The sequence below is a fragment of the Giraffa tippelskirchi genome, chromosome X (genome assembly GCF_054371585.1).
Source record: "Giraffa tippelskirchi isolate mGirTip1 chromosome X, T2T-mGirTip1v1.2.pri, whole genome shotgun sequence".
NCBI lineage: Eukaryota > Metazoa > Chordata > Mammalia > Artiodactyla > Giraffidae > Giraffa > Giraffa tippelskirchi.
Window position 1 is genome coordinate 149,967,263 of NC_137289.1, and position 26,834 is coordinate 149,994,096.

At 46.8% G+C, this 26,834-nt stretch overlaps 1 protein-coding gene across 3 annotated transcripts in view; it reads left to right on the forward strand.

The window, feature by feature from the left end:
• Nucleotides 1-26,834, forward strand: part of LOC145536931 (pseudouridine-5'-phosphatase-like) — a 292,667-nt gene that overhangs the window by 138,283 nt on the left and 127,550 nt on the right. For all 3 annotated transcript variants that reach the window (XM_081567238.1, XM_081567236.1, XM_081567237.1), the window contains exon 4: nucleotides 513-653. In XM_081567238.1, the coding sequence (XP_081423364.1) occupies nucleotides 513-653 (141 nt within the window). The remainder of the gene's footprint in view (nucleotides 1-512; nucleotides 654-26,834) is intronic.

Consider the following 26,834-nt stretch of genomic DNA (forward strand, 5'->3'; position numbering starts at 1 on the left):
ACAGCTAGAAGACAGGACATCTGCTGCTTTTGTGATTCCTTAGAAAGTAGTTCATTCCAAAACTGTAGCGAGGTGAGTTAGTGGGCGTGTTACCAGATTCAGTAAAGAAGAATGCAGAATGCCCACTTTGAGTTTTACGTAAATAAGCAGTCACTTTTTTTTTTTTTAAGTACTATATATCTCATGAAATGAGGTTTCCAAGGTGACCCTAGTGGCAAAGAACTCACCTGCTAATGCAGGAGACATAAGAGATGTGGTTTGATCTCTGGGTTGGGAAGATGCCCTGGAGAAGGGAGTGACAACTCACTCCAGTATTCTTGCCTGGAGAATTCCATGGACCGAGGAGCCTGGCGGTCTACAGTCCAGGAGGTTACAAAGAGTCAGACGCAACTGAAGTGACTTAGCACACACACACATACCTCATGAAATATCCAGGACAGATTTATACTGAAAAAAAACGTTGTCATTTATCTGAAATTCATGTTTAACCGAGCGCCCTGTATTTTATCCAGAAGGCAACCCTCATTGTTGGAAGTCTTGATGTGCTTAAAACGGGTGAAATGAACAAAGAAGTCGGCTCCCCGAGTTCATCAAACCGGAGCCTCAGGCCGCCGGAACTCCTGGATCTCAGGGATCAGCACTCAGCCTGCAAGGTAAGCGTCCCAGAGGACTTCCTGGAGGAGGTGACATCTCAGCTGGACTTTGCAGGTGGGGTAACAGCTTAAAGGGAGGAAGGAAAGGTGAGGAGGTTGGAGGCAGGGCCTGTAGCTTGTCCGGGCTACAGAAAGGACGGAAGGAGCTGGGACTGGGGAGAACAGCTAATATATGACAGTGACAATTCAGCTGTGGAAATCAGTGTCCGGAAAAGTCAGAGGAGCTTTGAGGATGGAGAGAGAGGGCAGAGGAGAGACCTCCTGAAGTGAGGCTTGTGAGAAGTAGGCGGCCGTTTGGGTGCATAAGAGGGCGTCACAATGAGGTGTGGGTTTTAAGTGATGGAGGGAGGTTGGAGGAAGAGGGAAGTTTCCCAAGAACGCTTGGGACGCTGAAGTGTGGGTGCTTACCCTTATTCCTAGTGCTGACGTTCTATAAGAAGGAGTTCCATTGACAGAGTGGTCATAAATCCAATTTGTTCACAAGTCCAACAAAGTTAGCCTGGGTACCCAACTAACACAATCGGCTACATAGTACATAGTCACACAAATAATAATATATAAAAATGAAAAACATGATAAGTAAAGAAAATGTATTTAATCTTACAGCACAGGACCCTGAGAAGTATAGTAGTGTCAGCTACATCGGGTTTCCCTGGTGACTCAGACAGTAAAGAGTTTGCCTGCAGTGCAGCAGACATCGGTTCTATCCCTGGGTCAGGAAGATCCCCTGGAGAAGGAAATGGCAACCCGCTCCAGTCTTCTTGCCTGGAGAATCCCACGGACAGAGGAGCCTGGCAGGCTACACTCCATGGGGTCACAAAGAGTCGGACACGACTAAGCGACTTTCACTTTTACCAGATACGTCACCGCAGCTTTTACAGTCACTACCAGACGCCCTGTGCTTTGAAATACAGATACTGAACTACCGTCTCCTATACAGGACTGTTCAGAAAAGCACACGGAAGCCCAACACTTGTAGACGATGCGTGCGACAATATGTGCTAGATATGTGAGCTAACTTACAGCACTGGACATGCCAACACACGTTCGCATCTCTGCAAGTTCCAAACTTGAAGGTCTGTATGTAGGGGACTTGCTGTAGTGACCGTACTCCCGGGTCAAATGCAGGGCTGGGCTCTTGGAGCCCGTGGTCCCAACAGCGTCATCACCCAATCAATGAATAACCTCACGTCGGAAAGATGCCTTATTTAATATGCACTTGATTCCTTGACGTTGAAATCATGGCCAACGTTCGTGCCTGAATGACACCTTTCTTTTTTTTTTAATTAATTTATTTTTAATTGGAGGGTTCTTGCTTTACAACATTTGCTGGTCTCTGCCATCCATCAGCATTAATCAGCCGTAGGCATGCATACATCCCCTTCCTCTTGAACCTCCCTCCCACCTCCCACCCCCACGCCACCCGTCTAGGTTGTCACAGAGCTCTGGGTTTGAGCTCCCTGCATGAATGATGCTTTCCTAATGCACGTATTTTCTCCAGAAAGCACATCACAGCTGCCTCATGCTTAGAAACATCAGACAACAGCTTAGCAACTATAGTTGGGGACCATCTTGAATAGTGAAATCACTGCAAAAAAGCACAGAATTGCAAAAAGAAAAATTACTAAAGGCAAAAAAAGTATGTTTCTGAGTATACTTAGGAAAAGACACTTGTTTATAATGTGAGAGCTGAAATGAAAAGGCCCAGCTTTGTCTCGTTGGACTTCAGCTAGAAATGTGTGTGTGTGTGTGTGTCAGGTTGCATGAATTTTTCACCACCGTACTCACGCCTGTACGTGACTGTGAAAGTGACACCGTCTTGACGTTGGGGTCACAGATCAACGTCACCAAGGATGAGAGAGTTTGGCAATGCAGACTCCACAAACTATGAGGACCAGTTGGGTTTTGCTTTTAGACCCGGCTAGCGTGAGGTGATGGAATGAGATGAAATTCCAAAAGCACTGACTATTCGGCGAGCGGTCATTGCTGCCTGTGTAAACAGAATCACAGGCTGGAAAATTGCAGCATACGATTTTGCCGTGTGCATTTCTTTAGGCATGAGCTTCCCTGGTGGCTCAGATGGTAAAGAATCTGCCTACGAGGCAGGAGACCTGGGTTCGATACCTGGATCGGGAAGATTCCCTGGAGAAGGGAAAGGCTACCCACTCCAGTATTCATACCTGGAGAATCCCCATGGACAGAGGAGCCTGGGGGGCTACAGTCCCCGGGGTCGCAAAGCGTCGGACACGACTGAACGCCTTTCGGTTTCTTGAGGCTCAGCACATCCGTGGTCTGCCCCAGTGAGGGGCAGAGTCAGCACCAGGCCGAACAACGCCACTGAGTCTGGCCAATGCTGAGCCCCACCCGATCCAGATGGCATGTCTCTCTTCTGCGTCTCCAGCCTTGCCTCACCTTGCCGGTGGTTCTTCTCCTTGCTAACCGTGCTCTCCGGCAGTTCACACCCAGCCGCCCCCCAGGGCTACTGAGAAACCCGCTCCGAGCTCAGGAGTCCTGTCTCTGGTCCCCTCGGCTCTCACTTCCCCATGCCCCCCTGTTCAGTGTCCCCGTGTAATTGAACACAAGCTGGTGTGCCCGACGCACAGTGAGGCTGAGCGCGCTGAAACGCCAGGGCCTGGAGCAGAGAAAGGTCTATTGCAGGGCCATGCAAGGAGACAGGTGTCTCGTGCCCCCAGACTCCCAACGGGCAGGCTTCTCTCTCTGCAAGCCTGCAGAGAACAGGCTCAGTAGCTGCAGAGCACAGGTTGAGTTGCCCTGTGGCCTGTGCAATCTTGCCCGAAGTGAAGTGAAAGGCCGACTCTTTGTGACTCCATGGACTGTATAGTCCATGGAATTCTCCAGGCCAGAAACCTTTCCCTTCTCCAGGGAATCTTCCCAACCCAGGGATCAAACCCAGGTCTACCGAATTGCAGGCAGATTCTTTACCAACTGAGCTATCAGGAAAGCCCAAGAATACTGGAGTGGGGTAACCTATCCCTTCTCCAGTGGATCTTCCCGACCCAGGAATTGAACCGGGGTCTCCCGCGTTGCAGGCGGATTGTTTACCAGCTGAGCCACCAGGGAATCTCAGCTTCTTGGGATCTTCCCAGACCAGGCATCAAACCTGTATCCCCCTGCATGGGCAGGTAGCACTCCTAACCACTGGGCCACCAGGGAAGCCCACCCTGAGTCCTGAAGAAGGTCCAGAAATCACATAAAAGATAAGGTCATTAGGTCAATAAAGATAAGACAGATTGGAAAGGTAGCAGGGAGAAGACAAAAAAAAAAAATTAACGGCTTTATTCATGTGTCCGTGCTACAGATAATCTGTTGGGCACACAGGGTACAGAATTAATTAAACTGTAGGGAGAAGACGTGACTCACGCCAAGCCAGAGAGAAAAACACAGACGCCACGCTCAATCATGTCAAACTCGGTAGGAGGGTAACTGTTAATCCAGGAAGCGGGAAAGACAGAGACAGCCGGCCAGAGACCCAGAGCACATCCCAGATGCCCAGGAGCTCAGGACACACGTGTATCTCCGGTCACATCCGGGCAGAAAGGAGACACCTCGGCTCTGCGTGCAGATTCTCTGAGTCAGAAGGTGCGCGTATTGTGAGCCGCGGTCCCTTTTCCATCTGGCAAGTCCGGGTCTTTTTGGCGCGCCGTGAGTGCGTCTCCTGTAACGAATGACTCCCAGTGTGCGTCCTGGGGTAATCAGCCCGGTGAGTCATGTCTGAGTCCTTCCCCGTTTTTCCAAAGCTCTGTTTCCTGAGACGAAAGCTGCCTCGGGCTCTTCCCTCCTCGCCAGCATCAGCGGAAGGGTTAGTAACTTCAGTTGTGTCTGATTCTTTGCGACTCCATGGACTGTAACCCACCAGGCTCTTCTGTCCGTGGGATTCTCCAGGCAGGAATACTGGAGTGGATTGCCATTTCCTCTTCCAGCATCCCAACCCAGGAATCGAACCTGGGTCTCCTGCATCGGCAGGCAGATTGTTTACTAGCCGGCTGAATTCCCAGAATCAGTACCAAGTTCCAGACCCATCCTCTGTCCAGAGTGCGTTCCAGGGCGTTCTCCTGAGGATGCGGGTGGCTCTTGTGGGCCGAACCCCGACCCGAAAATGGGCAGGGCATCTTGGAATGGTGTTGGGAAGCGCCATCTCTGGGAAGGCAGCGCCAGTTTTCCCCCGGTTCAGCCAAAGCCTGAGCCGTCACCCTGAGCTGTGTTCACGCTCAGACCTGCCCGCCGTCCCAGTGTCCTTAATGACGACGCCAGATTCTGCCAACCAGGATACCTCTTATTGTGGGTTCTGTGCCCATGAGACAGGTTTGCTTTCGGTAACAAAATGCTCACCCACACGTGCTGAACTGCCTTTTCTGGGGCCATTGCAATCACATTCAATGTGATCTCCCTGCCCCACATGGAACCAAAGAGAGGCGGCCAGCCGTTACCGCTCTGCGTTCTACATTAGAGGTGTGCTCACTCCGAGGTGAAATTCCTCCTTCAGGAATGAGTTTTAACATTCCGCTCGAGCTGACTACACAGTCTCGACTTTCAAACTTTTGTCGAAAAACAGCAATTAGTATTTCAGAATGATCGTGCTCCCTCTCAAAAGGACGGCTCTGACACTTTTGTGTTTTTGTTGGTGTTGTTCAGTCACTCAGTCGTGTCCGACTCTTTGCGACCCCATGGACTGCAGCACGCCAGGCCTCCCTGTCCATCACCAACTCCCAGAGCTTGCTCAAACTCATCCAGCCATCTCATCCTCTGTCGTCCCCTTCTCCTCCTGCCCTCAATCTTTCCCAGCATCAGGGTCTTTTCCAGTGATTCAGCTCTTCGCATCAGGTGGCCAAAGGATTGGAGCTTCAGCTTCAACATCAGTCCTTCCAATGAATATTCAGGGTTGATTTCCTTTAGGATGGACTGGTTGGAGCTGCTTGCAGTCCAAGGGACTCTCAAGAGTCTTCTCCAACACCACAGTTCAAAAGCATCAATTCTTTGGCGCTCAGCTTTCTTTATAGTCCAACTCTCACATCCATACATGACTACTGCAAAAACCATAGCCTTGACTAGACTGACCTTTGTCGGCAAAGTGATGTCTCTGCTTTCCAGTATGCTGTGTACATTTGTCATACCCTTTCTTCCAAGGAATAAGTGTCTTCTAATTTCATGGCTGCCATCACCATCTGCAGTGATTTTGGAGCTGGAGCCCTAGAGTTAGTAATTGCTCACACATGAGAAAGCCTTTGTAACGAGTTAAGAAACTCTAACCCCATCTCTTCAAAAATAAAGGTAAAGAATAAATCTTATGCACAGAAGAAGCCTGCCAGTTACAAGAATTTCTAGGGTCAGGAGTACCTATTGCAGTTCAGAGGAAAATGGTTTATATCTGTACTTCCATCATGCTGTTGAGAATTTCTCTGAAAAAAAAAAAAGTTTATGTTTTCCTACTGTTCCTTTCAAAGGAAACAGTACCTCCTTGATCAAGGCAGGCGACCCAAGACTTGAAACCATTGCTTTCAGAACTTCAATTACCAGCCTGTGAAAAATTTTTGTATAAATGAATAAAGGACCTGCCTCTGTATGTAAATACCTATTTCTAGAACAACTGCAATAAGAAATACCCTTTGAATTTATTCTGGGAAGTGATTCAGCTTAATGCAGATTACATCAGGAAAATGAGTTTATATTTGCATAGGTATTTTGGAAGAGCTGTTTATTTTACAGTTCGATGCTGATAGCCAAAGAGCCCTGATAGAAATAATTAACATGGACCACATGCCTGTTTGTTTCTCTGCTTTACGGGAAGGCCAAGACACTCTTGGTTGTTTTAAAATTAATTAATTTTTTTTTTTTTAACAACAGCAAGATGTTAGGAACTTCACATCTTGGAAAATGTTACATGATCATTTATGCATTATGAAAAGTCATTTTGTACATTCCTAGAAAGGTGAGAGAAAACTTCAAGCAAAGTGTCAATGTGTGTTTTATCAAGCTCAATTTGTTCTGTTTTGGATCAGCACCTTACTTGTAATCCATCTGCCTTTAACTTTTTTTTTTTCCCCTGCTATGTACTCTGACATATAAATAAGAGCTAGCAAGCCTTTTTTTCAGGGCAGGGCCAGAGAGTCGACATTTTGGGTTTTAGAGTCTATCTGAAGGGCTTCCCTGGTGGCTCAGAAGGTTAAAAAAACCCACCCACCACTGCAGAAGACCCGGGTTCAATCCCTGGGTCGGGAAGATCCCCTGGAGAGGGGCATGGCAACCCACTCCAGTATTCTTGCCTGGAGCATCCCATGAACAGAGGAGCCTGGCGGGCTACAGTCCACGGGGTTGTAAAGAGTCGGACACGACTGAGCGACTAGCGATTTAGCAAAGGCTATCAGAGTTCTATCTTAGCTACTTGTGATGAAGCGTGAAAGCAATGCAGAGGATGTGTAAACTGACAGGGACCAGATTTCTGGTGAGAGATGTGCCTTTCTTGGTCCACAAAGAGGAGAGTGACTCTCATCACTGGAGATAAGATACTGAGATAAGTCTGCACTAACAGACCTTGCTAAAAATAACATTCTGTGAGCTTCCTCAGCATATTTTCTACTCACTTTGCATAATTTATCACCTTTTGTCAAAATGGAACATTAAGTCCCAAAGTTTAACTCCTTTTTGTGTTCATTCCTTTTCTATGAAGGCCTCAATCTGCATACATGAATCTTTCTACTGTTAATCTAGCTTTTATCAGTTTAATTCACAGGCCTCGGGTACAGCACCTTACAAGGGTAGAGGGAACTTTATTCTTCACCTACCAGTCAAGCGGGCACAACCATGTTGTCTTATAGTAAAACTTCATTTACAAAAATAGATGGCTTTTATCAGTTTAATTCACACGCCTCGGGCACAGCACCTACAAGGGTAGAGGGAACATTATTCTTCACCTACCAATCAAGCGGGCACGACCATGTTATCTTATAGTAAAACTTCATTCACAAAAGTAGATGACGCACTGGAACTGCCCTCCAGGCTGATCTAAATATTGAGCATCTGTGTCATCCCTCTTCAGTTTTACGCTGCGTGGGAGGAGAGGAGGCCTGGTGAGTGACTTTATTTTGGTGACACTCTTTTACAGTTAACACTGAAAGCAGCCTTGCTCTAGTGGGCACTGAACAAGTCTGCACCTGCCTCAAACTGTTCCTCCTTAGATGCAAAAATCCCTACCGCCAGAGTGGAAGTATTTGATCCACTTCCTCCTGATGCATTGTGACAGGTGGTGATATTAAAAAGTCATAATCTTTATTGCATGTCGTCCTGAGGAGAGTCAAGCATCTATGAGGATAAGGGTGGGGTGTTCTGTTAACCTCTGTATACCCAGCCCCAAGCTCAGGGACTCTGTAAAGAAGACCTTCAAATATCTATCGACCTTGACTCCGGCATTACATTTATTAATCTGAACTGCTGTTTTTGCAGGCTGAAAATGCTTGCACACCATTACTTTCCTAGGGTTCAACCCCAAATCAGAGACAGTTGTGAAACTGAAAAAATGACAGTAATCATGACATCCATCCTTAAGATCTCAGGGAATGGTTAGAACTGTGTTCTCCAAACTTAAAATTTTTAAGTCCCTTCATTTATTTGTTTATTTATTTGGCTGCACCGGGCCTTTGTTGTGGCATGAGTGATCTTTAGTTGCAGCATGTGGGATCTAAATCCCTGACTGGGCATCAAACCCAGGCCCCCTGCAGTGGAAGCTTGGAGTCTTAGCCACCAGACCACCAGGGAAGTCCCGTTCTCCAAACTTTTGTGCTCACATGCCAGCATGGAGAAGCAAGAAAAGCCCCAGGAGTTTATCTGTTTGTTTTTTTAAAATAATGTATATACACATCAGATATAATGTATAAATAGATGGGGAAACAATGGAAACAGGGACAGACTTTATTTTCTTGGGCTCCAGAATCACTGCAGATGGTCACTGCAGCCATGAAATTAAAAGACGCTTGCTCCTTGGAAGAAAAGCTATGACCAACCTAGACAGCATATTAGAAAGCAGAGACATTACTTTGCCAACAAAGGTCCGTCTAGTCAAGGCTATGATTTTTCCAGTAGTCACGTATGGATGTGAGAGTTGGACAGTGAAGAAAGCTGAGCGCTGAAGAATTGATGCTTTTGAACTGTGGTGTTGGAGAAGACTCTTGAGAGTCCCTTGGACCGCAAGGAGATCCAACCAGTCCATCCTAAAGGAAATCAGTCCTGGGTATTCATTGGAAAGAATGATGCTGAAGCTGAAACTCCAATCCTTTAGCCGCCTGATGGGAAGAACTGACTCACTGGAAAAGACCCTGATGCTGGGAAAGATTGAAGGCGGGAGGAGAAGGGGACGACAGAGGATGAGATGGTTGGATGGCATCAATGACTCGATGGACATGAGTTGGAGTAAACTCAGGGAAATAGTGGAGGACAGGGAAGCCTGGCGTGCTGCAGTCCAGGAGGTCACAAAGAGTCGAACACGACTGAGCGACTGAACCACATCAGCCCATGCCCTCCTCTCCAGGAGCCGTGTACCTTCATGGGGACAACCATTCACCACCATGCATGCAGATGAGGCTTTTAAGGAGCCTTCTCGAAAATTCAGAATCTCATCCGCAGGGAGAGCTCAGATTTTGTCAGACTTCATTAGAGCCTTTGCTTTTTTTTATTTACTGACCTGAGCGGGGCTACCTGTCTGCGGCTGCACTTTCTGTGGCTGGCTTGAGCTTGGTGTTCGTTGTTAATCAAGGCCAGTCCTGCCACCTCCCCAGCAGTCTTCAGGGCCCTCATGCATTTTGTGAGGGCTGACTTCACTAACGGCAGGTAGCATCATTATTGCATTCTCTCATCTGGGCGCCTGTAGCTGGCAAAGGGTGGCAAGTCACTGGAAATAAAGACAAATGAGCTGCACTGCTGTCCCTGACGCAGGGATGTCCCCGGACCATCTGCGGGACTTCAGGACATTGGATGCATATCTGGATTTAAACCAACCGTAAGCTCCACTTACCCGACTTCCCTGGTGGTTCGGATGGTTAAAAAAAATCTGCCTGCAATGCAGGAGTTCAGTTCAGTTCACTTGCTCAGTCATGTCCGACTCTTTGTGACCCCATGGACTGCAGCACGCCAGGCTTCCCTGTCCTTCACCAACTCCCGGAGTTTACTCAAACTCGTGTACATCGAGTCGGTGATGCCATCTAACCATCTCATCCTCTGTTGTCCCCTTCTCCTCCCGCCTTCAATCTTTCCCAGCATCAGGGTCTTTTCCAATGAGTCAGCTCTTCGCATCAGGTGGCCAAAGTATTGGAGTTTCAGCTTCAACATCAGTCCTTCCAATGAACTCCCAGGACTGAACTCCTTTAGGATGGACTGGTTGGATCTCCTTGCAGTCCAAGGGACTCTCAAGAGTCTTCTCCAACACCACAGTTCCAAAGCATCAATTCTTTGGTGCTCAGCTTTCTTTATAGTCCCAACTCTCACATCCATACATGCAGGAGACCTGGGTTCAATCCTTGGGTGAGGAAGATCCCCTAGAGAACAGAATAGCTACCCACCCCAGTATTCATGCCTGGGAAATCCCAATCACAGTGGAGCCTGGTGGGCTATAGTCCATGGGGTCACAAAGAGTCGGACGTGACTGAGCGGCTAACACTTTTCACTTTCTAAGCTCCGCTTAGAACCTACTCATTAGATACAAAATGGAAATGCTACCATTTCTCCCCATTCACCCGGGAATAGCTTTGCAGACACCCTGAGCTGGGAACACTCAGAGAGCCCCTGGATCAGAGCATATTTATTTATAACTCAAGCGACGACGGAAGTATGATAAACAGAGCGTCTCGTGGGAGCAGAGTGTCAGGACTGAATCAACACACCCCCGTCTGCTTGCGAGACGCTATATTCCCAGGTTCCTGATGAGCAGATGTGTGCATTGGCATCCTTTAACCACTTCAGCTTGGAAGCTGTCCCTTACAGAGACTTGCATTTGCTGTCTTAAGTCATGGAGCGTCAGTGATAGGACGTGGAGTTTATTTCCATGAGCTCTGAAGGATCCCGCTGACCCTGGCGTTGTGGCTCACATGACTCCTGATATTGTGCAGAGAGTCTCTGAGTCCCGAGAAGGGCCTGGTGTCTAGAGAAAGTTGAGGCCCAGCGTCTGGACAGACTGCACAACTTCGAGCAAGGCGTGTCTCAGGCCGATGGAAACCCGACAAGTGAAGTCTTGTTGTCCAGCGATGGGTTCTGCTCTGTTTACCTGTTAACTTTGTCACCAGCTGGGATGTGAGATTCATGGGAAAGAGACCACAGACACAAAGAGTTGTGTGCAAGACGGTCTAGCAGTATCCTGTGTCTGGTGCTGGTCCCAGCACCTGATGCAAAGAGCTGACTCACTGGAAAAGACCCTGATGCTGGGAGAGATTGAAGGCGGGAGGAGAAAGGGGCTGACAGAGGCTGAGATGGCATCACTGAGTCGATGGACATGAGTTTGCACAAAGTCCAGGAGTTGGTGAAGGACAGGGAGGCCTGGCGTGCTGCAGTCCATGGGGTCGCAAAGAGTCGGACACGACGCAGCTACTGAACAACAGCAACAAGTACCTGCTAGGTGGGTACTTTCCTCTGCAGTATTTCCCTTTCAAGGTGGTGTTTTTTTTTTTTTTTTTTTGCCATGAACATCTTTGCTGCAAGCATTTTCCCCCATAAACATTTTCCCCCACAGATCTAATTGGCCATGAGGCAATTTTGTCATAAAAGATAAAATAACGAAAAATAAAAAAATGGACATTAAAAAAGGACATGAGAAAACACAAAAAAGCAAATAACAAAATTACAAAGACTTCATGGCAAAGTACAAAATCTTTGAACAGAGCTAAAATGTGTGTAGATTCATGGCTACTGCACAAATAATGGATTTTATTTTCTGGGTTGGAGCTAGGCACCAGTCTTCCGAGTCCTTCATTCACCATATAATTTTTCTGCCTATTGATTCATCTCTACAATGGGCATCAAGTTTTGTTTTTTTTTTTTTTTTTGCTAAAATTCCTTCCTTCATTAAAAGAGCTGTCAGTGCTACCCAGGTTGCTCAGAGGTAAAGAATCCACCTGCCAATACAGGAGACACAGGTTCTATCCCTGGGTCAGGAAGGTCCCCTTTAGGAGGGCATGGCAACCCACTCCAGTGTCCTTGTCCGGCGAATCCCATGGACAGAGGAGCCTGGCGAGCTACAGTCCGTGGGGTCGCATGACTGAGCACAGTGTACAAGCGCTAGGGATGCGGACTTATACCTGAGCTCTGCGCTGCCCTCTGCAAGGCTCTGCACTGGCGTATTCTTGGTTTATCGTCATGTCTCTCAACAGATGTTCCGGAGTTCCCTGGGAAACGTGGCTTTGGCTCTGGGCCTTCTTTCACATGATGTGATATAAACACGGGTGTGCTTGCCAGTGTGGAAATGAAAGCAAACTGTCAACTTATAGCAGAATTGCCTCAGGGCCAATTAGTTATGTGGTACAGATGTTTGCAGCCAAGAGGCATGCGACAAAGATGTTTATGACAAAGAAGCTTAAATACCTTGTTCTTGTGTTGTTTAGTTGCTCGGTCATGTCCGACTCTTTGTGACCCCGTGGGCTGTAGCCCACCACCCTCGTCTGTCCATGGGATTTCCCAGGCAAGAATACTGAAGTGGGTTGCCGTTTCCTTCTCCAGGGGATCTTCCCAACCCAGGGATGGAACTAGCGCCTCCCACATTGGCGGGCGGATTCTTCACCACTAGTGCCACCTGGAAAGCTTATAAATACCTAGGACCAGTTAATTTACATCTGCTCAAAGAATGAATGAATTCCACACAGTAAGTGGGAGAGCCGAGACTGTGTAGTTCTAGTCACGTGACGTTAGCTGGGGTCCTGTGTCATTTGCAAATTCCCTCTTTGTGTCCATTATTTGAAACAAGTTTCTGTTTTCAACTGACTTCTTAAAGGTTCTGGTTCATCTGGAAATCTCGCATCAATAGAGTTTGTAGACTTGCAGAATGCTCTGTAGCAGACTTAAATGATAAGATAGCCTAACCATCCCAAGCTACTTGGGAAATGAAAAATAAACAAGAAATAGTCATGTGAAAGTGTATTTTACTGTTTCGTTAAAAAAAAAAAACAAAAAACGAAGCCTAAAAGATACAGAGTGAAGTAAGCCAGAAAGAAAAACACCAATACAGTATACTAATGCATATATATGGAATTTGAAAGATGGTAACGATAACCCTATATGCGAGACAGAATAAGAGACACAGATGCATAGAACAATTTTATGGACTCTGAGGGAGAAGGGGAGGGTGGGACGTTCTGGGAGAATAGCATTGAAACATGTATATTATCATATGTGAAACAGAACACCATTCCATGTTCGATGCATGAGACGGGGGCTCGGGGCCGGGGCAATGGGATGACCCGGAGGGATGGGATGGGGAGGGAGGTGGAGGGGGGTCCAGGAGGGGGAACACATGTAAACCCATGGTTGATTCATGTCAATGTATGGCAAAAACTATTACAGTATTGTAAAGTAATTAGCCCCCAACTAAAATAAATAAATTTATAAAAAAAAAAAGAAAAAAAAAAAAAGAAAGGAAGCCATTTGAAGAATCTTAAATTCTGAGCCGGGCAGTACTTTAAATGATGGCGACGTTTAAAACAAAACAAAACAAACACCTTTATCATTCAAGATGAATTCTGATCCATCCGTCTCCTGGGAGCAGACTGAGACCGAGAGGCCTGAAATGACACAACAAGTTGAGTTAAACAGAAACGCATCTTCTCAGTCCCGGAAGATGCCCTTGCACTGGGCTGAACATGTGATACACGTGTATGTGTGTGTGTATGGTTATTTTCTTTCTGTCACACACTCAGCTCCAGAAGCCAAGCCTCATGGAAGAGAAGGCAAGGGCAACAAGAAAAGTCAGTCACCTTCTCAGGCCAACACGTGTGATCACCCTGGGATACCACCGTGCCTGGTCTTGCCCACTGAGGTGGCTCACGGCTCTCTCTCCCAAAATGCTACGATGCGGAGTTCTCTGCAAGCTGTTGTCCTGTCTGCTCACTGCTTTCTTATTTTATCGCATGCAGAGCGGGGGCCATGGGAGTTACGTGAACCCTGGCCGTGCAGAATGGATTTAGACCATCTCCGTGATTGAGGCTAAGTGTGACATGCCATTAGTTTTTCATTTAGAAAAGGCCTTTTCCACCGAGTCAGATATTCAATAGGCACTTTGCACCGTGAAACTGACTGTGGAAAATCATTTTCAAGATCCTCACGCCTCGCCATTCATTATCGGTGCTCCCAATTCTTGAGACGCCCTGACGAGAGAGAGGGCTGTGATTGAACCCAGAATCAGATGTTTGAGTGACAGCTGTGAGCGTTTGGACATTGCCTTGGGCTTCCCTGATAGCTCGGTTGGTAAAGAATCTTCCTGCAATGCAGGAAACCCTGGTTTGATTCCTGGGTCATGAAGATCTGCTGGAGAAGGGAGAGGCTACCTGCTCCAGTATTCTTGGGCTTCCCTGGTGGCTCAGCTGGTAAAGAATCCGCCTGCAATGTGGGAGACCTGGGTTCGATCCTTGGGTCAGGAAGATACCCTGGAGAGTGGAACGGCTACCCACTTCAGTAATCTGGCCTGGAGAATTCCATGGACTGTATAGTCCATGGGGTCGCAAAGAGGCAGACACGACTGAGCGACTTTCACTTATTGAGTGATTTAATGCAAAGGACCCCTTGATCTTTAATGAAAAGCGTAAGCTCCAAACCCTGGAGGTAAAATAGACTCTCTTGTCTCTACCCGCCAGCTCTTAGCACTCTTGGAAGCAGGCCTGGGCTGCTACTTGTGATAGCTGATTTAAATTATATCTGATGGAACCTTAATTAAAACCCAGGCAGCTCATCCTGCTGAAAAGTTTTTAACCTCCTCCATCAAGACAAGCTGTGAAAGGCGGGTAAACCTACAACAGATGGCTTAGATGGCACTTGAATGGTGGAAATTCCACACTCTTCATGATAATGGAAGATGGACAGACCCAGGGAGGCAGTAAGGTGTTCTATCATTTACACAACACCACTCTTTTTATTTAAACTGGAGCCATGAAAAATAATCCATGCCTGGGAAAGGATGTTGCAGAATCAAGCCAAAACAATAATGGGAAATTCTATTGTGGTTATGTTGTTTAAGACTGTAGAGGAAGCGGTGGTTTATCAATTACTCCATGAATAACTTTTAAGTTTGAAATCTAACACTGGAGTTCAGTCGTTCAGTCGTGTCCGACTCTCTGCGACCCCATGGACTGCAGCACGCCAGGCCTCCCTGTCCATCACCAACTCCCAGAGGTTACTCAAACTCATGTCCGTTGAGTCGGTGATGCCATCCAACCGTCTCACCCACTGTCGCCCCCTTCTCCTCCCGCCTCCAATCTTTCCCAGCATCAGGGTCACATTTAGTAGTTACATTTAAAAATTGGCTCCTTCCTCAGTGACCCCACAAGAAAGCTCTTCATGTCCTGGGCCCTCCTCCACCTCGGCGTTGCAGACAGCCCTCCCGCGTCAGGAAACCTACGATGTGCTTCAGAGACCGTTTTTGGTGCTCTAGGATTTTCAAAAAGAAATAGCTTCACGTGAGAGTGAATCATTTAGCGTCTTGTCCTCGGAAAGAGTACCCAAAGGGACGGGAGTTCAAGTAAATATGTGATTGTGTCGAGACTTCACTCTACAACTCCGCCCGCTTAACCACAGCTCAGCTTAGAGGGCCGACCGATTAGAATTATCATGGATTTCAAAACAACTGGAGAAGGGCATGGCGACTCACTCCGGTATTCTCGCCTGGAGAATCCCATGGACAGAGGAGCCTGGTGGGCCACAGTCCGTGGGGTCGCAAGGATGCAGCTGAGCAACACAGAAAAGCACACAGACAGCAGAATAAATGGCTCACTTAGCCACATGCTGTTGAGAAGACCATACCCATTTTTGTAGAGAACAGGCCAGAACACATAGGTACATGGGAGGGTAAGGTTAACTGGCAGTGAAAGTGTTAGTCACTCAGTCCTGACCCTTTGAGACCCCATGTACAATATAGCCCGCCAGGCTCTGTCAGTGGGATTCTCAGCATCCATTCATATCCTTCAAGTATGCCTACCCAAGGGCTTCCCTGGTGGCTCAGAAGGTAAAGAGTCTGCCTGCAACGCGGGAGACCTGCTTCAATCCTTGGGTCAGGAAGATTTCCCTGGAGAAGGAAATGGCAACCCACTCCAGTATTCTTGCCTGAAAAATCCCATGGATGGAGGATCCTGACAGTCTACAGTCCATGGGGTTGAAGAGAGTCTGACATGACTTAGTGACTTCACTATACGCCTTCCCATACGGCAAACTTATGACCAACCTAGACAGCATATTAAAAAGCAGAAACATTACTTTGCCAACAAAAGTCTGTCTAGTCAAAGCTATGGTTTTTCCAGTAGTCATGTAGGGATGTGAGAGTTGCACTATAAAGAAAGCTGAGCAAATTGATGCTTTTGAACTGTGGTGTTGGAGAAGACTCTTGAGAGTTCCTTGGACTGCAAGGAGATCCAACCAGTCCATCCTAAAGGAAATCAGTCCTGGATATTCATTGGAAGGACTCATGCTGAAGCTGAAGCTCCAATACTTTGGCCACCTGATGCGAAGAACTGACTCATTTGAAAAGACTCTGATGCTGGGAAAGATTGAAGGCGGAAGGAGAAGGGAACGACAGAGGGTGAGATGGTTGGAAGGCATCACCGACTCAATGGACATGGGTGTGAGTAAACTCTGGGAGTTGGTGATGGACAGGGAAGCCTGGCATGCTGCAGTCCATGGGGTCGCAAAGAGTCTGACAGGACTGAGCGACTGAACTGATACTGCAAAACCTGGACTGTCAAAAACTACATTTCCCAGACTCCCCATGCAGCTTGGTTTGGGGCATGTGATTTTGGTCCACCAATCAGAAGCATCCTCTTAAAGACAGTTAGCAACTGAGACAGGCAGTTAGCAACTGAGACAGGTGGTTAGAAAAATGGTCCTGCCAGGGTGGTCCAGCGGGTGAAGTGGGGTGCTGGGTTCAGTCACACAGGCAGACAGACGCCTGGTCCCCCAGCTGTGGCAGAGCCCACAGTTCCAAGTACAAGGGCTGCTTTTGTTATTTTGTTCTGGGTGGCCTTCGTGGTGGCCTGACTGGTGATTTGTAAGGACTTGTTCTGTATTAATTGTTTGTAGCACAAAAGACCAAGAATGCTGCCTATTATCTGCAACTGAGTCCAGCTGACACACTTACTCGAAATCAAGGTTGCATGAATATGTACTGATGTGTAGGGGATTGAGGTTGGGGGGGTACAATTGGCGAATGTCATTTCTTGCCTCATTTTTATGTTGAATTTGAATTTGCAGTGCTCAAACTCTAGTTCAATGAAGAGTAACTGCTGGGAAGTAAAGAAAGAAAAAATAAAAATAAACAATGTATGTTTTCTTATTTTCCTCCAAGTCTTTGAGTCGTAACAGGTATTGACAAGAGAAGGTGTTCTCAGATTTGGAGATTTCAGTTTCGGTATTGACATTCCGTGTGGTTTCTCAGAGGAAAGGATGCTACAGGATCTTCCGGACAGAAACATGATGATGATTTCAGCCTCCTGGAAGGAGTTTAGTCACTGGTACCAGCGTACCAAGTAAGGAGACACGACTCCTCACAGTGGGGAAAAGCAGCCTCGTAAAAGGCAATTTACGGGCCAGGAAGAGATGATGGCGCTTGTCTTCCCATTCAGAATATTTGATTGGCATCTAGGTGCATCACCGGGTTGGTACAACTTCACACTTCATTGGCCGCATGTAAACACAACCTATAGTTTCCTACTTCGAGCATCCCTCCCGGGCAGCTGGCTTTTACCCCCACACGGTCATTTGACTGACATCTATACTGATAACACAAATATCCGCCAGACAACCTCTCATCTTCTCAAAATATTTACCTATCTATGGATGGTCTGTTTTCCTCTATACTTAGCCTGAAACAATTTATGGGGAATTTAACAACCAATGATCAGTGAACACTATTAATAACATCAGATAAGGTTCTTGGTTTCTATTTCTGCTAGATACACATCAGGTAGTTAATACAACTGGCTTCCATGTCAAGTGCATAAGATATTTTTAAAACCTTTAATAGCACGGGGCCAAAAAAACAAAGAAGAAAATTGAGGGAGAAAAAGCAATGGCGATTTTTTTGTGATTAAAAAAATGCTCTGTGTGAGGGGGAAGAATTCTAACCGTAAAACATTCTAAACGGCGTTGAGCCCGAGGTGTTTAAACGTTGGTTTTCTTCTGATTAGTGTTTCACTTAACGGAAAAACAGCCGTATATTCTTAGGTTATGTCAGGATTTAATGGAATTTGATGTAATGGCAAGGTACAAGAACAAATTGGTTGCTCCATCCATCTGAGTGACAAGCAGTTTTCTAGTGCCATTACAAAGTACGTAATTACCTGTTGCCCATGGATGTTGACAGATTTCTAGTACAGGCTAAGTGTAATAGACGCACGAATTTTTCAGCTCTCAGCACCCTTTTAACATACACAGGTTATGACATTATATCATTGCCAATTCATTATTTGATTCATTTAATGGGCTTACTTTGTGAAAAAAAAACAAAACAAAACCTATGAGCCACTGGAATGTAGACTTAATGCAATCCTGCTCATGAACTGGGGGTGAACTCCTCATATTTTTGATGATAAATACGTGGTTTTAGGCCATCAGAGTGTCAGCATTTATTGAAGTAAATGTTTACTTGATGGCAATCTGCTAAGCTAAAACGATTAATTTTCCTTAAAAATAAACACTATCGGCATTTGCCATTTGCCACATTATCCTGGAACTAAAGAAGAAGACTTTTCCCCTTGCTATCTGTGTTTCAATGAGGAAAGCTCAAGAGAAGATGGCATGATGAAATGTATTTAATATTATATATCGGGGATTCCCTCGTGGCTCAGACAGTTAAGTGTCTACATGCAGTGTGAGAGACCTGGGTTCAATCCCTGGGTCGGTAAGATCCCCTGGAGAAGGACACGGCAACCCACTCCAGTACCCTTGCCTAGAAAATTCCATGGATGGAGGAGCCTGGTGGGCTACAGTCCATGGGGGTCACAAAGAGTCGGACACAACTGAGCGACTTCACTTTCACTTTACTTTTCACTTTTTCATGCTACTGTCTATAAAATTGGAGAAGGAACAAGGTCATGGCTACAGAACTATTATTGTGAGGATTACAAAATCTTAGACCTCCTGGGGAGCTGAGTGCAAGCGGGCCGTTAATCAGTCGCCCAGCACAGCCTGGTTTGTGTGTAACTTTCCTGGGATTGATGTTGCAAATCTCGTGTCAGGGAAAAGCCCTTATTCCTGAGACAACAAGGACAGTTGGTCAGTCTGAACTGGCACATAAACTTCCCTCAACGGTTCACCAACTGCGAGTGAGCCCCTAAGTCCTCTGAAAGCGAAAGTGTTAATCACTTAGTCATGTCTGGCTCTCTTGTCACTCCATGGAGTGTAGTCCACCAGGCTCCTCTGTCCATGGGATTCTCCAGGCAAGAATACTGGAGTGGGTTGCCAGTCCCTCCTCCAGGGAATCTCCCCAACTCAGGGATTGACCTACATCTTCTGCATTGGCAGGTGGGTTCTTTACCATCTGAGCCACCAGGGAAGTCCCCTAGGTCCTCAGAGCAGCCCATCAAAAGGGAGAGCGGCTGACATGGCCTTTGGAGAAATGCTGCTAAGTGATCGGGACAGGTCTTGTGAGTAGCTGGCATCCTTCAGGGCTTACTCCAAAGAGGTGCTAAAAAGACTTCCCGTTTCAAAATATATTCCCCCTAGCCCAGCAGAAACCTTAAGGTTCCACTGCTCTTCTGAGCTTTCATGGATTTTCCGTCTCAGAAACCGTTTTAGCTCAGATTCCCTAGAAGCAGAGCCTGGTTTGAGGAGTCAAGCACAAGTGATTTATTGATGGATGTCTCTGAGGAGAAACTTCCCGGGAAATGAGGGAAGCGGCTGAGGTGGAGGAGGGTGATTGCCGCTGAAGTCACCTCTGCTTGATCCTTTGCGGAGCTCTGCAGCACACGTTTCTATGGACTCGCCCACCTTATTCCACGAGGTAGACCCTAGGACAAAATACCATTGTTGTTGTTTTTTAATTGGAGTATAGTTGACTCCCCTGGAGAAGGGCATGGCAACCCACTCCAGAATTCTTGCCTGGGGAGTCCCAGAGACAGAGGACCCTGGCGGGCTACAGTCCATGGGGTCACCAACTGAGCGCCTTAGCACACATGCCTGGTTGCCTTAACAATGTTGTGTGAGTTTCAGGTTTTCAGCAAAGCGATTCAGTTACACGAACACACGCATGCACTCTCTTTTAGATGCCTTTCCCCTGCAGGGCATGATAAGAGTATTGAGTAGAGCTCCCTGTACTCTAGAGTAAGTCCTTATTAGTTACTTATTTTGTATATAGCAGTGTGTATATGTCGATCTCAGTCTCCTAATTTATCCCTCCCATCCTATTCCGCTGATGTTCATGCTTGTTTTCTACATCTCTGACTCAATTTCTGTTTTGTAGAGAAGTTCATTTATCCACTTTTTGTAAGATTTCACATGTATTTTCTATCATATGATACTTGCCTTTCTCTGTCTGACTTCACTTGGTGTGATAATCTCTAGGTCCATCCATGTTGCTGCAAAATGGCATTATTTTAATCTTTTTTATGGCCCAGTAATATTCCATTGTATGTACATATCACATCTTCTTTATTCATTCCTCTGTTAGTGGACATTTAGGTTGCTTCCATGTCTTGGCTATTGTAAACAGTGCTGCAGTGAACACTGGGGCGCATGCATCCTTTCAAACAGTTGTATAGTCATGGTGAAAGTCGCTCAGTCGTGTCTGACTCTTTGTGACCCCATGGACTATACAGTCCATGGAATTCTCCAGGCCAGAATGCTGGAGTGGGTAGCCTTTCCCTTTCCCAGGGCATCTTCCCAGCCCAAGGATCGAACCCAGGTCTCCCGCGTTGCAGGCAGATTCTTTACCAGCTATGCCATAGTCATGGTAACACCCTCCTTATCAAGAAGTGGGTCTGCCTCCCATCCCCTTGAATGTCGGCAGAACACTGGTTGTTGCAGCAAATAGACTGTGGTGAAAGTGACAGTATAGGACTTAAATTTTTTTTTTTTTGTGGTCAGATACAGATAACAGAACATTTACCATCTCAACAGTTTTTGAGTATGCACTTCGGTGACTTCAGGTACCTTCTCACTGTACCACCATCTTTCTAGAGACCTATTTTCATCTCACAAAACTGAAACTCTCTGTCCATTCAGCATTAACTCAGCGCCCCCTTCCCCAAGTCCCTGGCACCCACCATTCTGCTTTCTAACTTTACGAACCAAATTGCCCCAAGTGTCTCATACAAGTGGAACCATACAGGATGTTTTTGCCTTTTGTGCCCAGCTCATTTCACTGAGCACAGTGTCTTGAAGGCTCGGCACGTTCCAGCCTGTGTCAGAATTTATTTCTATGGCTGAATAATACTCTGATGTGTGTATAGACCACACTTTTGCTTGCGTGAGTCTGCTCTCTGCATCAGGGGGCCAGAGTATTGGAACGTCAGCATCGGTCCTTCCAGCGAATAGTCACTATGCCAATATTCCCATGGATGCTCACTATGCCAAGTCCTAATTCCCACCCGCATAGGTCATGAGCTTCACATGATGGTTTTTGTTTTAGGTTTGTGATCCTGGGGTGGTTTGCTACGTGATAACACATAGCTGGAACTCACATCAGTCGTTGGTTTGAGCTATTCCTGGGGAAGAGTGTAACCACCCAGATATGACCCACTTGGGGTAGCTAATAGCTGTGAGTATCCAGTGTTCTCAACTGGGGAGCATGGACCCCAAAGTGGCAGAGAGAGTACGTGGGTGTCACCAACAGTATCTACTGGGGAGCACCTTAGTGACTCCTCTTCCCTGGGTTAGGGAATAGTATTTGGCCAGAAAATTAGCATTGAGTTGAAAAAACACTGGAAAAGTGACTGACGACTAAGAAAAAATCAGAGCACATGGGATGTTGTGCTAAGTCGCTTCAGTCATGTCTGACTCTGTGTGACCCCACGGACAACAGCCCACCAGGCTCTTCTGTCCCTGGGATTCTCCAGGCGAGAATACTGGAGATGCTAAGTTTGTATTTTTTTTTTTTCCCATTTGTCAGTTTTCTCCAGGACTAAGTTTCTGGTTCCTCATTGAAACACGAGGAGAGCCAAATCAGTAGTTCAAAAATTGCTAGAAAAAGACTTACTTTTGCAGATGGCCATAGATTTTTACAGAGATATTCTCAAGACTACAAACATACCACAAGAAATGAAGTAGGCTTCCTATTTAAAGCAAGCTAATAGGAACAAAAACGCTTTCTAGAGGCCTGAGAAAAGAGTTCTGAGTAGAGAGACATAAAGCAAACTTTAACACAACTCTAAACGCTAGTCTGAATCTCTTCCCTTCCTTAGAGTTTCAGTGATACATATGATGGAAAAAAAAAAACCAAACTGTCATGAGAAATCCTCCAATATATGTGTGTGTGTTAGTCTCTGAGTTGTGTCTGACTCTTTGTGACCCCGTGGACTGGAGCCCACCAGGCCCCAGGCTCCTCTGTCCATGGGATTCTCCAGGCAACAATACTGGAGTAGGTTGCTGTTCCCTTCTCCAGGGGATCATCCCGACCCAGGGATCGAACCTGGGTCTCTCGTATTACAGGTAGATTCTTTACCATCTGAGCCACCAGGGAAGCCTAATGTTTGCAGAGTATTAGCAAAAGTGGATAGGAGAGACAGCCCATTCATTTTAAAATATATATATACATATTTATCAATTTATTTGTCTGCCTCCAGTCTTAGTTGGATCATCCAGAATCTTTGTTGTATCATGCAGTCTTGGTAGTTGTGGCTCTCAGGCTTAACTGCTCCATGGCATGCGAGATCTTACTTCACTGGCCAGGGACTGAACCCTTGTCCCCTGCATTGCAAGGCAGATACGTAACCACCGGTCCACCAGGGGCATCCCCGAGAGCCCATTCATATTCTGACCGTAAACCTTGTTTCTAAAAGTCTCTGCTCTGTTGCTGATATGCTGGGCCTCTGCACATGCCCAGTTAAACCTCACTCATGAATATGGAGCGTGGGGTGCCCTTTGCCAGGCCTCTTGGCTTTGAGACCTAGGTACACGTCACTGCTTCTAAGAGGTCTCTCCTGAGTGTCTATCCAGAGTAGGTACCGGGGTCCAGGGCATCAGAGTGTACATATGCCACTTGCTGTGCAGCACTTAACTGCTCCTGCTGCTTTTCTTGGCACATTTCTTTCTTTCTTTGTTGCCCACCTCCACCAGCAGTCCCACTGCAGCGACCCTCAGCACCACCTCCACCTCCACCGACTTCACCGTCACCAGCGCTCACCTCCCCCTTCATCTCCATCACCTCTGACGCCGCCTCTGGCTCCACCCCCTCCACCCCCAGCCCCTCCTCCTTCATGCCTGCCGCTGCCTTCATGCCTCCTTCATGCCGCCTCCAACAGCGCCTCCACCACCCCCGCCACGCTCTCGTCCGCCGCCTCCAACAGAAATAAAAAATACGGCGCTCCTTCCTCGCCCCTGCAGGTCAGCGTTGCCTCCCCTTCATCCTGCCATCCACACTTTGTCAGCCCGCATCGTTGAGCTCTTTTTTTGGTATCTCTGAACCTCGATGGAACTAAGCATCTACGGGGAACGGATTTTCCTTCTTCAGTGTTTAACATACACTTTTGTGGGGCTTCCCTGCCCGTCCAGTGGTTAACACTGTGTACTTCTGCTGTAGGGGATTCTAGTTCGATGCCTGGTCCGGGAAGTAACAGGCCACACTCCTGCAAGGCGAATCTATTTTTAAAGATTGTTAAAAAATACGGTTTTGCAAGAGTGCTGTCCTTATGGCACACTGAATTTTTTATTTTTTTTAATGCAACACTTAGGAATGTTTGAATTTAGTTTTCGACTTAATTTTTTTTTAAGTTTGTTAATTATGTACTGCTTCATATTCTGTGGCACAGTGTGACTAGCATGAAAAAGCAAATGTGTAAATGTTCCTTTGAAAAAATGAACTCTTTTTCCCACCACCTTGGATATTTGTTTTGAAAGAGGGACTTCCTGGTGGCTCAGTTGGTAAAGAATCTGCCTGCAATGCAGGAGACCTGGGTTCCATCCCTGGGTGGGGAAGATCCCCTGGAGAAGGGAAAGGCTACCCACTCCAGTATTCTTGCCTGGAGAATCCCATGGACAGAGGAGCCTGGTGGGCCACAGTCCATGAGGTCACAGAGAATTAGACACGACTGAGCGACTGAACCACCACCGCATTTGACTTCTAGTTACTAATTTTCCTCTAACCCCTCAAGGGAAAAAATTGTGGAATTCTTTCTGAGCTAAATCAACTTAATTGCATATATATATATATATATGAAATCTGTTTTTACTTTTGAGATGTGTGTAAATTTGTTCCATTCTTTGCATTTCTGTCATGATTGAGGTAGCTAAGGAAATTCCCAGTTGAATGGCAATTAATTCTTTTCCCTAGAAGACAGGTTACACTCTTTAGTTAAAATTCAGTGACCTATTCACATAATCTTAAAAAAAAAAAATTATGTGCCCTTCTGATAGCGGAAGCTTCAGAGAAAATGTCACTAATGGTAAGAACATTAAGTGTTGAGTGTACTGTTCTGTTCCCCAAATTGACACATTTACCAAGTGAACAAAACTGTGACAGTCTTTCTTGGCATCTCTTCTTCCATATGTCTATGGGAAGAATCATCAGATGCAACATTTGCCTGCCTGTAAATGAGATAGAATTTATAACAACATGCTGAAAAGGATTTTCATGGGAAGGTTGAAGATGGTAGTATATAGATGATTGCCATCAGCAGAAAGCTAGCTGTTTACTTTAAAAATATTTTAGACTTGTAAGAAATCATACGAGTTCATGACAATAGCTATAAAACTTGTGATGAGAATGAGAAAGAAATAATAAGTATTGCTGCTACTGCTAAGTCGCTTCAGTCGTGTCCGACTCTGTGCGACCCTGTAGACGGCAGCCCACCAGGCTCCGCCGTCCCTAGGATTCTCCAGGCTAGAATACTGGAGTGGGTTGCCATTTCCTTCTCCAGTGCATGAAAGGGAAAAGTGAAAGTGAAGTCGCTCAGTCGTGTCCGACCCTTAGCGAACCCATGGACTGCAGCCTACCAGGCTCCTCTGTCCATAGGATTTTCCAGGCAAGAGTACTGGAGTGGGTTGCCATTTCCTTCTAGTTCCTAGTATATTAAAAGCATCTCTGTGGTCTGGAAAGGGCTTCCCAGGTGGCGCTAGAGGTAAAGAACCTGCCTGCCAATGCAGGAGAGAGAGGTTTGATGCTTGGGAAGATCCCCTGGAGGAGGGCATGGCAACCCGCTCCAGTATTCATGTCTGGAGAATCCCATGGGCAGAAGAACTTGGAGGGCTACAGTCCATAAGGGCCACAAATAGTCAGACGTGACAGAGCAAATAACACATTCCACTTTTCAAATTTCAGAGTCCCTAAGGAAGGGACAGCCTGGGGCATTTGGACTCCCCCCGAAACTCTAGGGTGAAGATCACAGACTTGGCTCCTCCGCGCGCGCGTGTGTGTGTGTGCGCGCGCGCGTGTGTAGTTGTGTCTGACACTTTGCAAGTCTACGACTCTTGGCTCCTGCACAGAGATGATCAGTTATGCACCAGCTGTGGAAAAAGTGGAGGCCATGACCTGATGCATCTCTCTCATCATCTCAATACTAAAATCAACAGAGACGGGACCCTCATGGCTCCTGTCCCATTGCAAAGTGTATGATGTGCAAACAGGGCTGCAGGGTTCAAGTCAGCTGTAATTCTCTCTGTGTAAGATCCCGGGAGAAGCACTTCGATTGTCAGCGAGGAGGATGGCCACATGCGTGCGCCTGTTCCTTGTATTTGAGCGTCGCCGTATTTTTGTCTGCTTGCCTTTCTCTCCTGAGGGTTCGGACGCTTTGTGACAACAGACCGTACGCCGTTGAAGTAACAACCTTGTTCCCTCTATGGGAAGGTGTGGGGATAGCCCGGATAAGTATACGCCCCTACTTTGGCTGAAGCAGAAGCATGTGGGTAGCAGGCACGATGGGGAACAGTGATTCCTGCCTGGCATTGCCCTGATGCTCCAGTGGTTTAGACTCTACCCTCCTAACGTGGGGGTTCGTGGGTTTGAGCCCTGCTTGGGACACCAAGATCCCACACGCTGTGTGACACGGCCAAAAGATTAAAAACAAGAAGAAGAAAAGGAGCTGCCTGGGTTCCAATTCCAGCATCGACCTTGAGCTGATGGCGTGACCTTGTGCCTCAGCTTCTTGACTGTGCAAATGGCATTCATAGCCGCGCCCCCCGCCCCCCGACACGGTGGTGTGTTAACGTGTATTCTTGTGTTCAACGCTGGCTGCGTGTACTGCCGTCCACCGCTGGCTCTAACCACAGGAATGAGGGCAGACCCCCGCAAGACCCCAAGGAGACCGTCCTTACCGTGGAGCCCTGTAACCAAGGTCACAGGATAAAAATCCCTGGAATGGACCGAGCCCTACAGCAAGTGTTGCCGTGAACTTCTGGATCTAAACCGGCCCGTTCCCTGACCCCGTATTAGGTAAAATACCCACTGTCCCTTCCACCGTATAGCGTCCTAACCGGTCACCTAACGCTGCCATTCCAGCAGGAATTTTCTCTGTCCTGAGGCTGTAAAAATTTGCTGCTAGCCCATGAAAGGGGTCGGCTCTCCTTTGAGCAGGCCCGCTGTTCTAACAGCATCTCCTACTCTAATGAACTTTATTCTCCTCTCATGCCGCTTCATGTCTGGAAATTCTGTTCCAGTCCACACGTGGACATGACCCTTATTTCAGACGCTAGCCACACCATGTGAGTCCACAGACCGCCTGTACTTTGGACCAATTTGCTATAAATTCAGAGGTTTTCCTGAACCCCTAGTTCTCAAATTCACTGGAAAGACTGATAGCACTCAGAAAAGAACCATACATGGTTTTATTACAAAAGATGCAT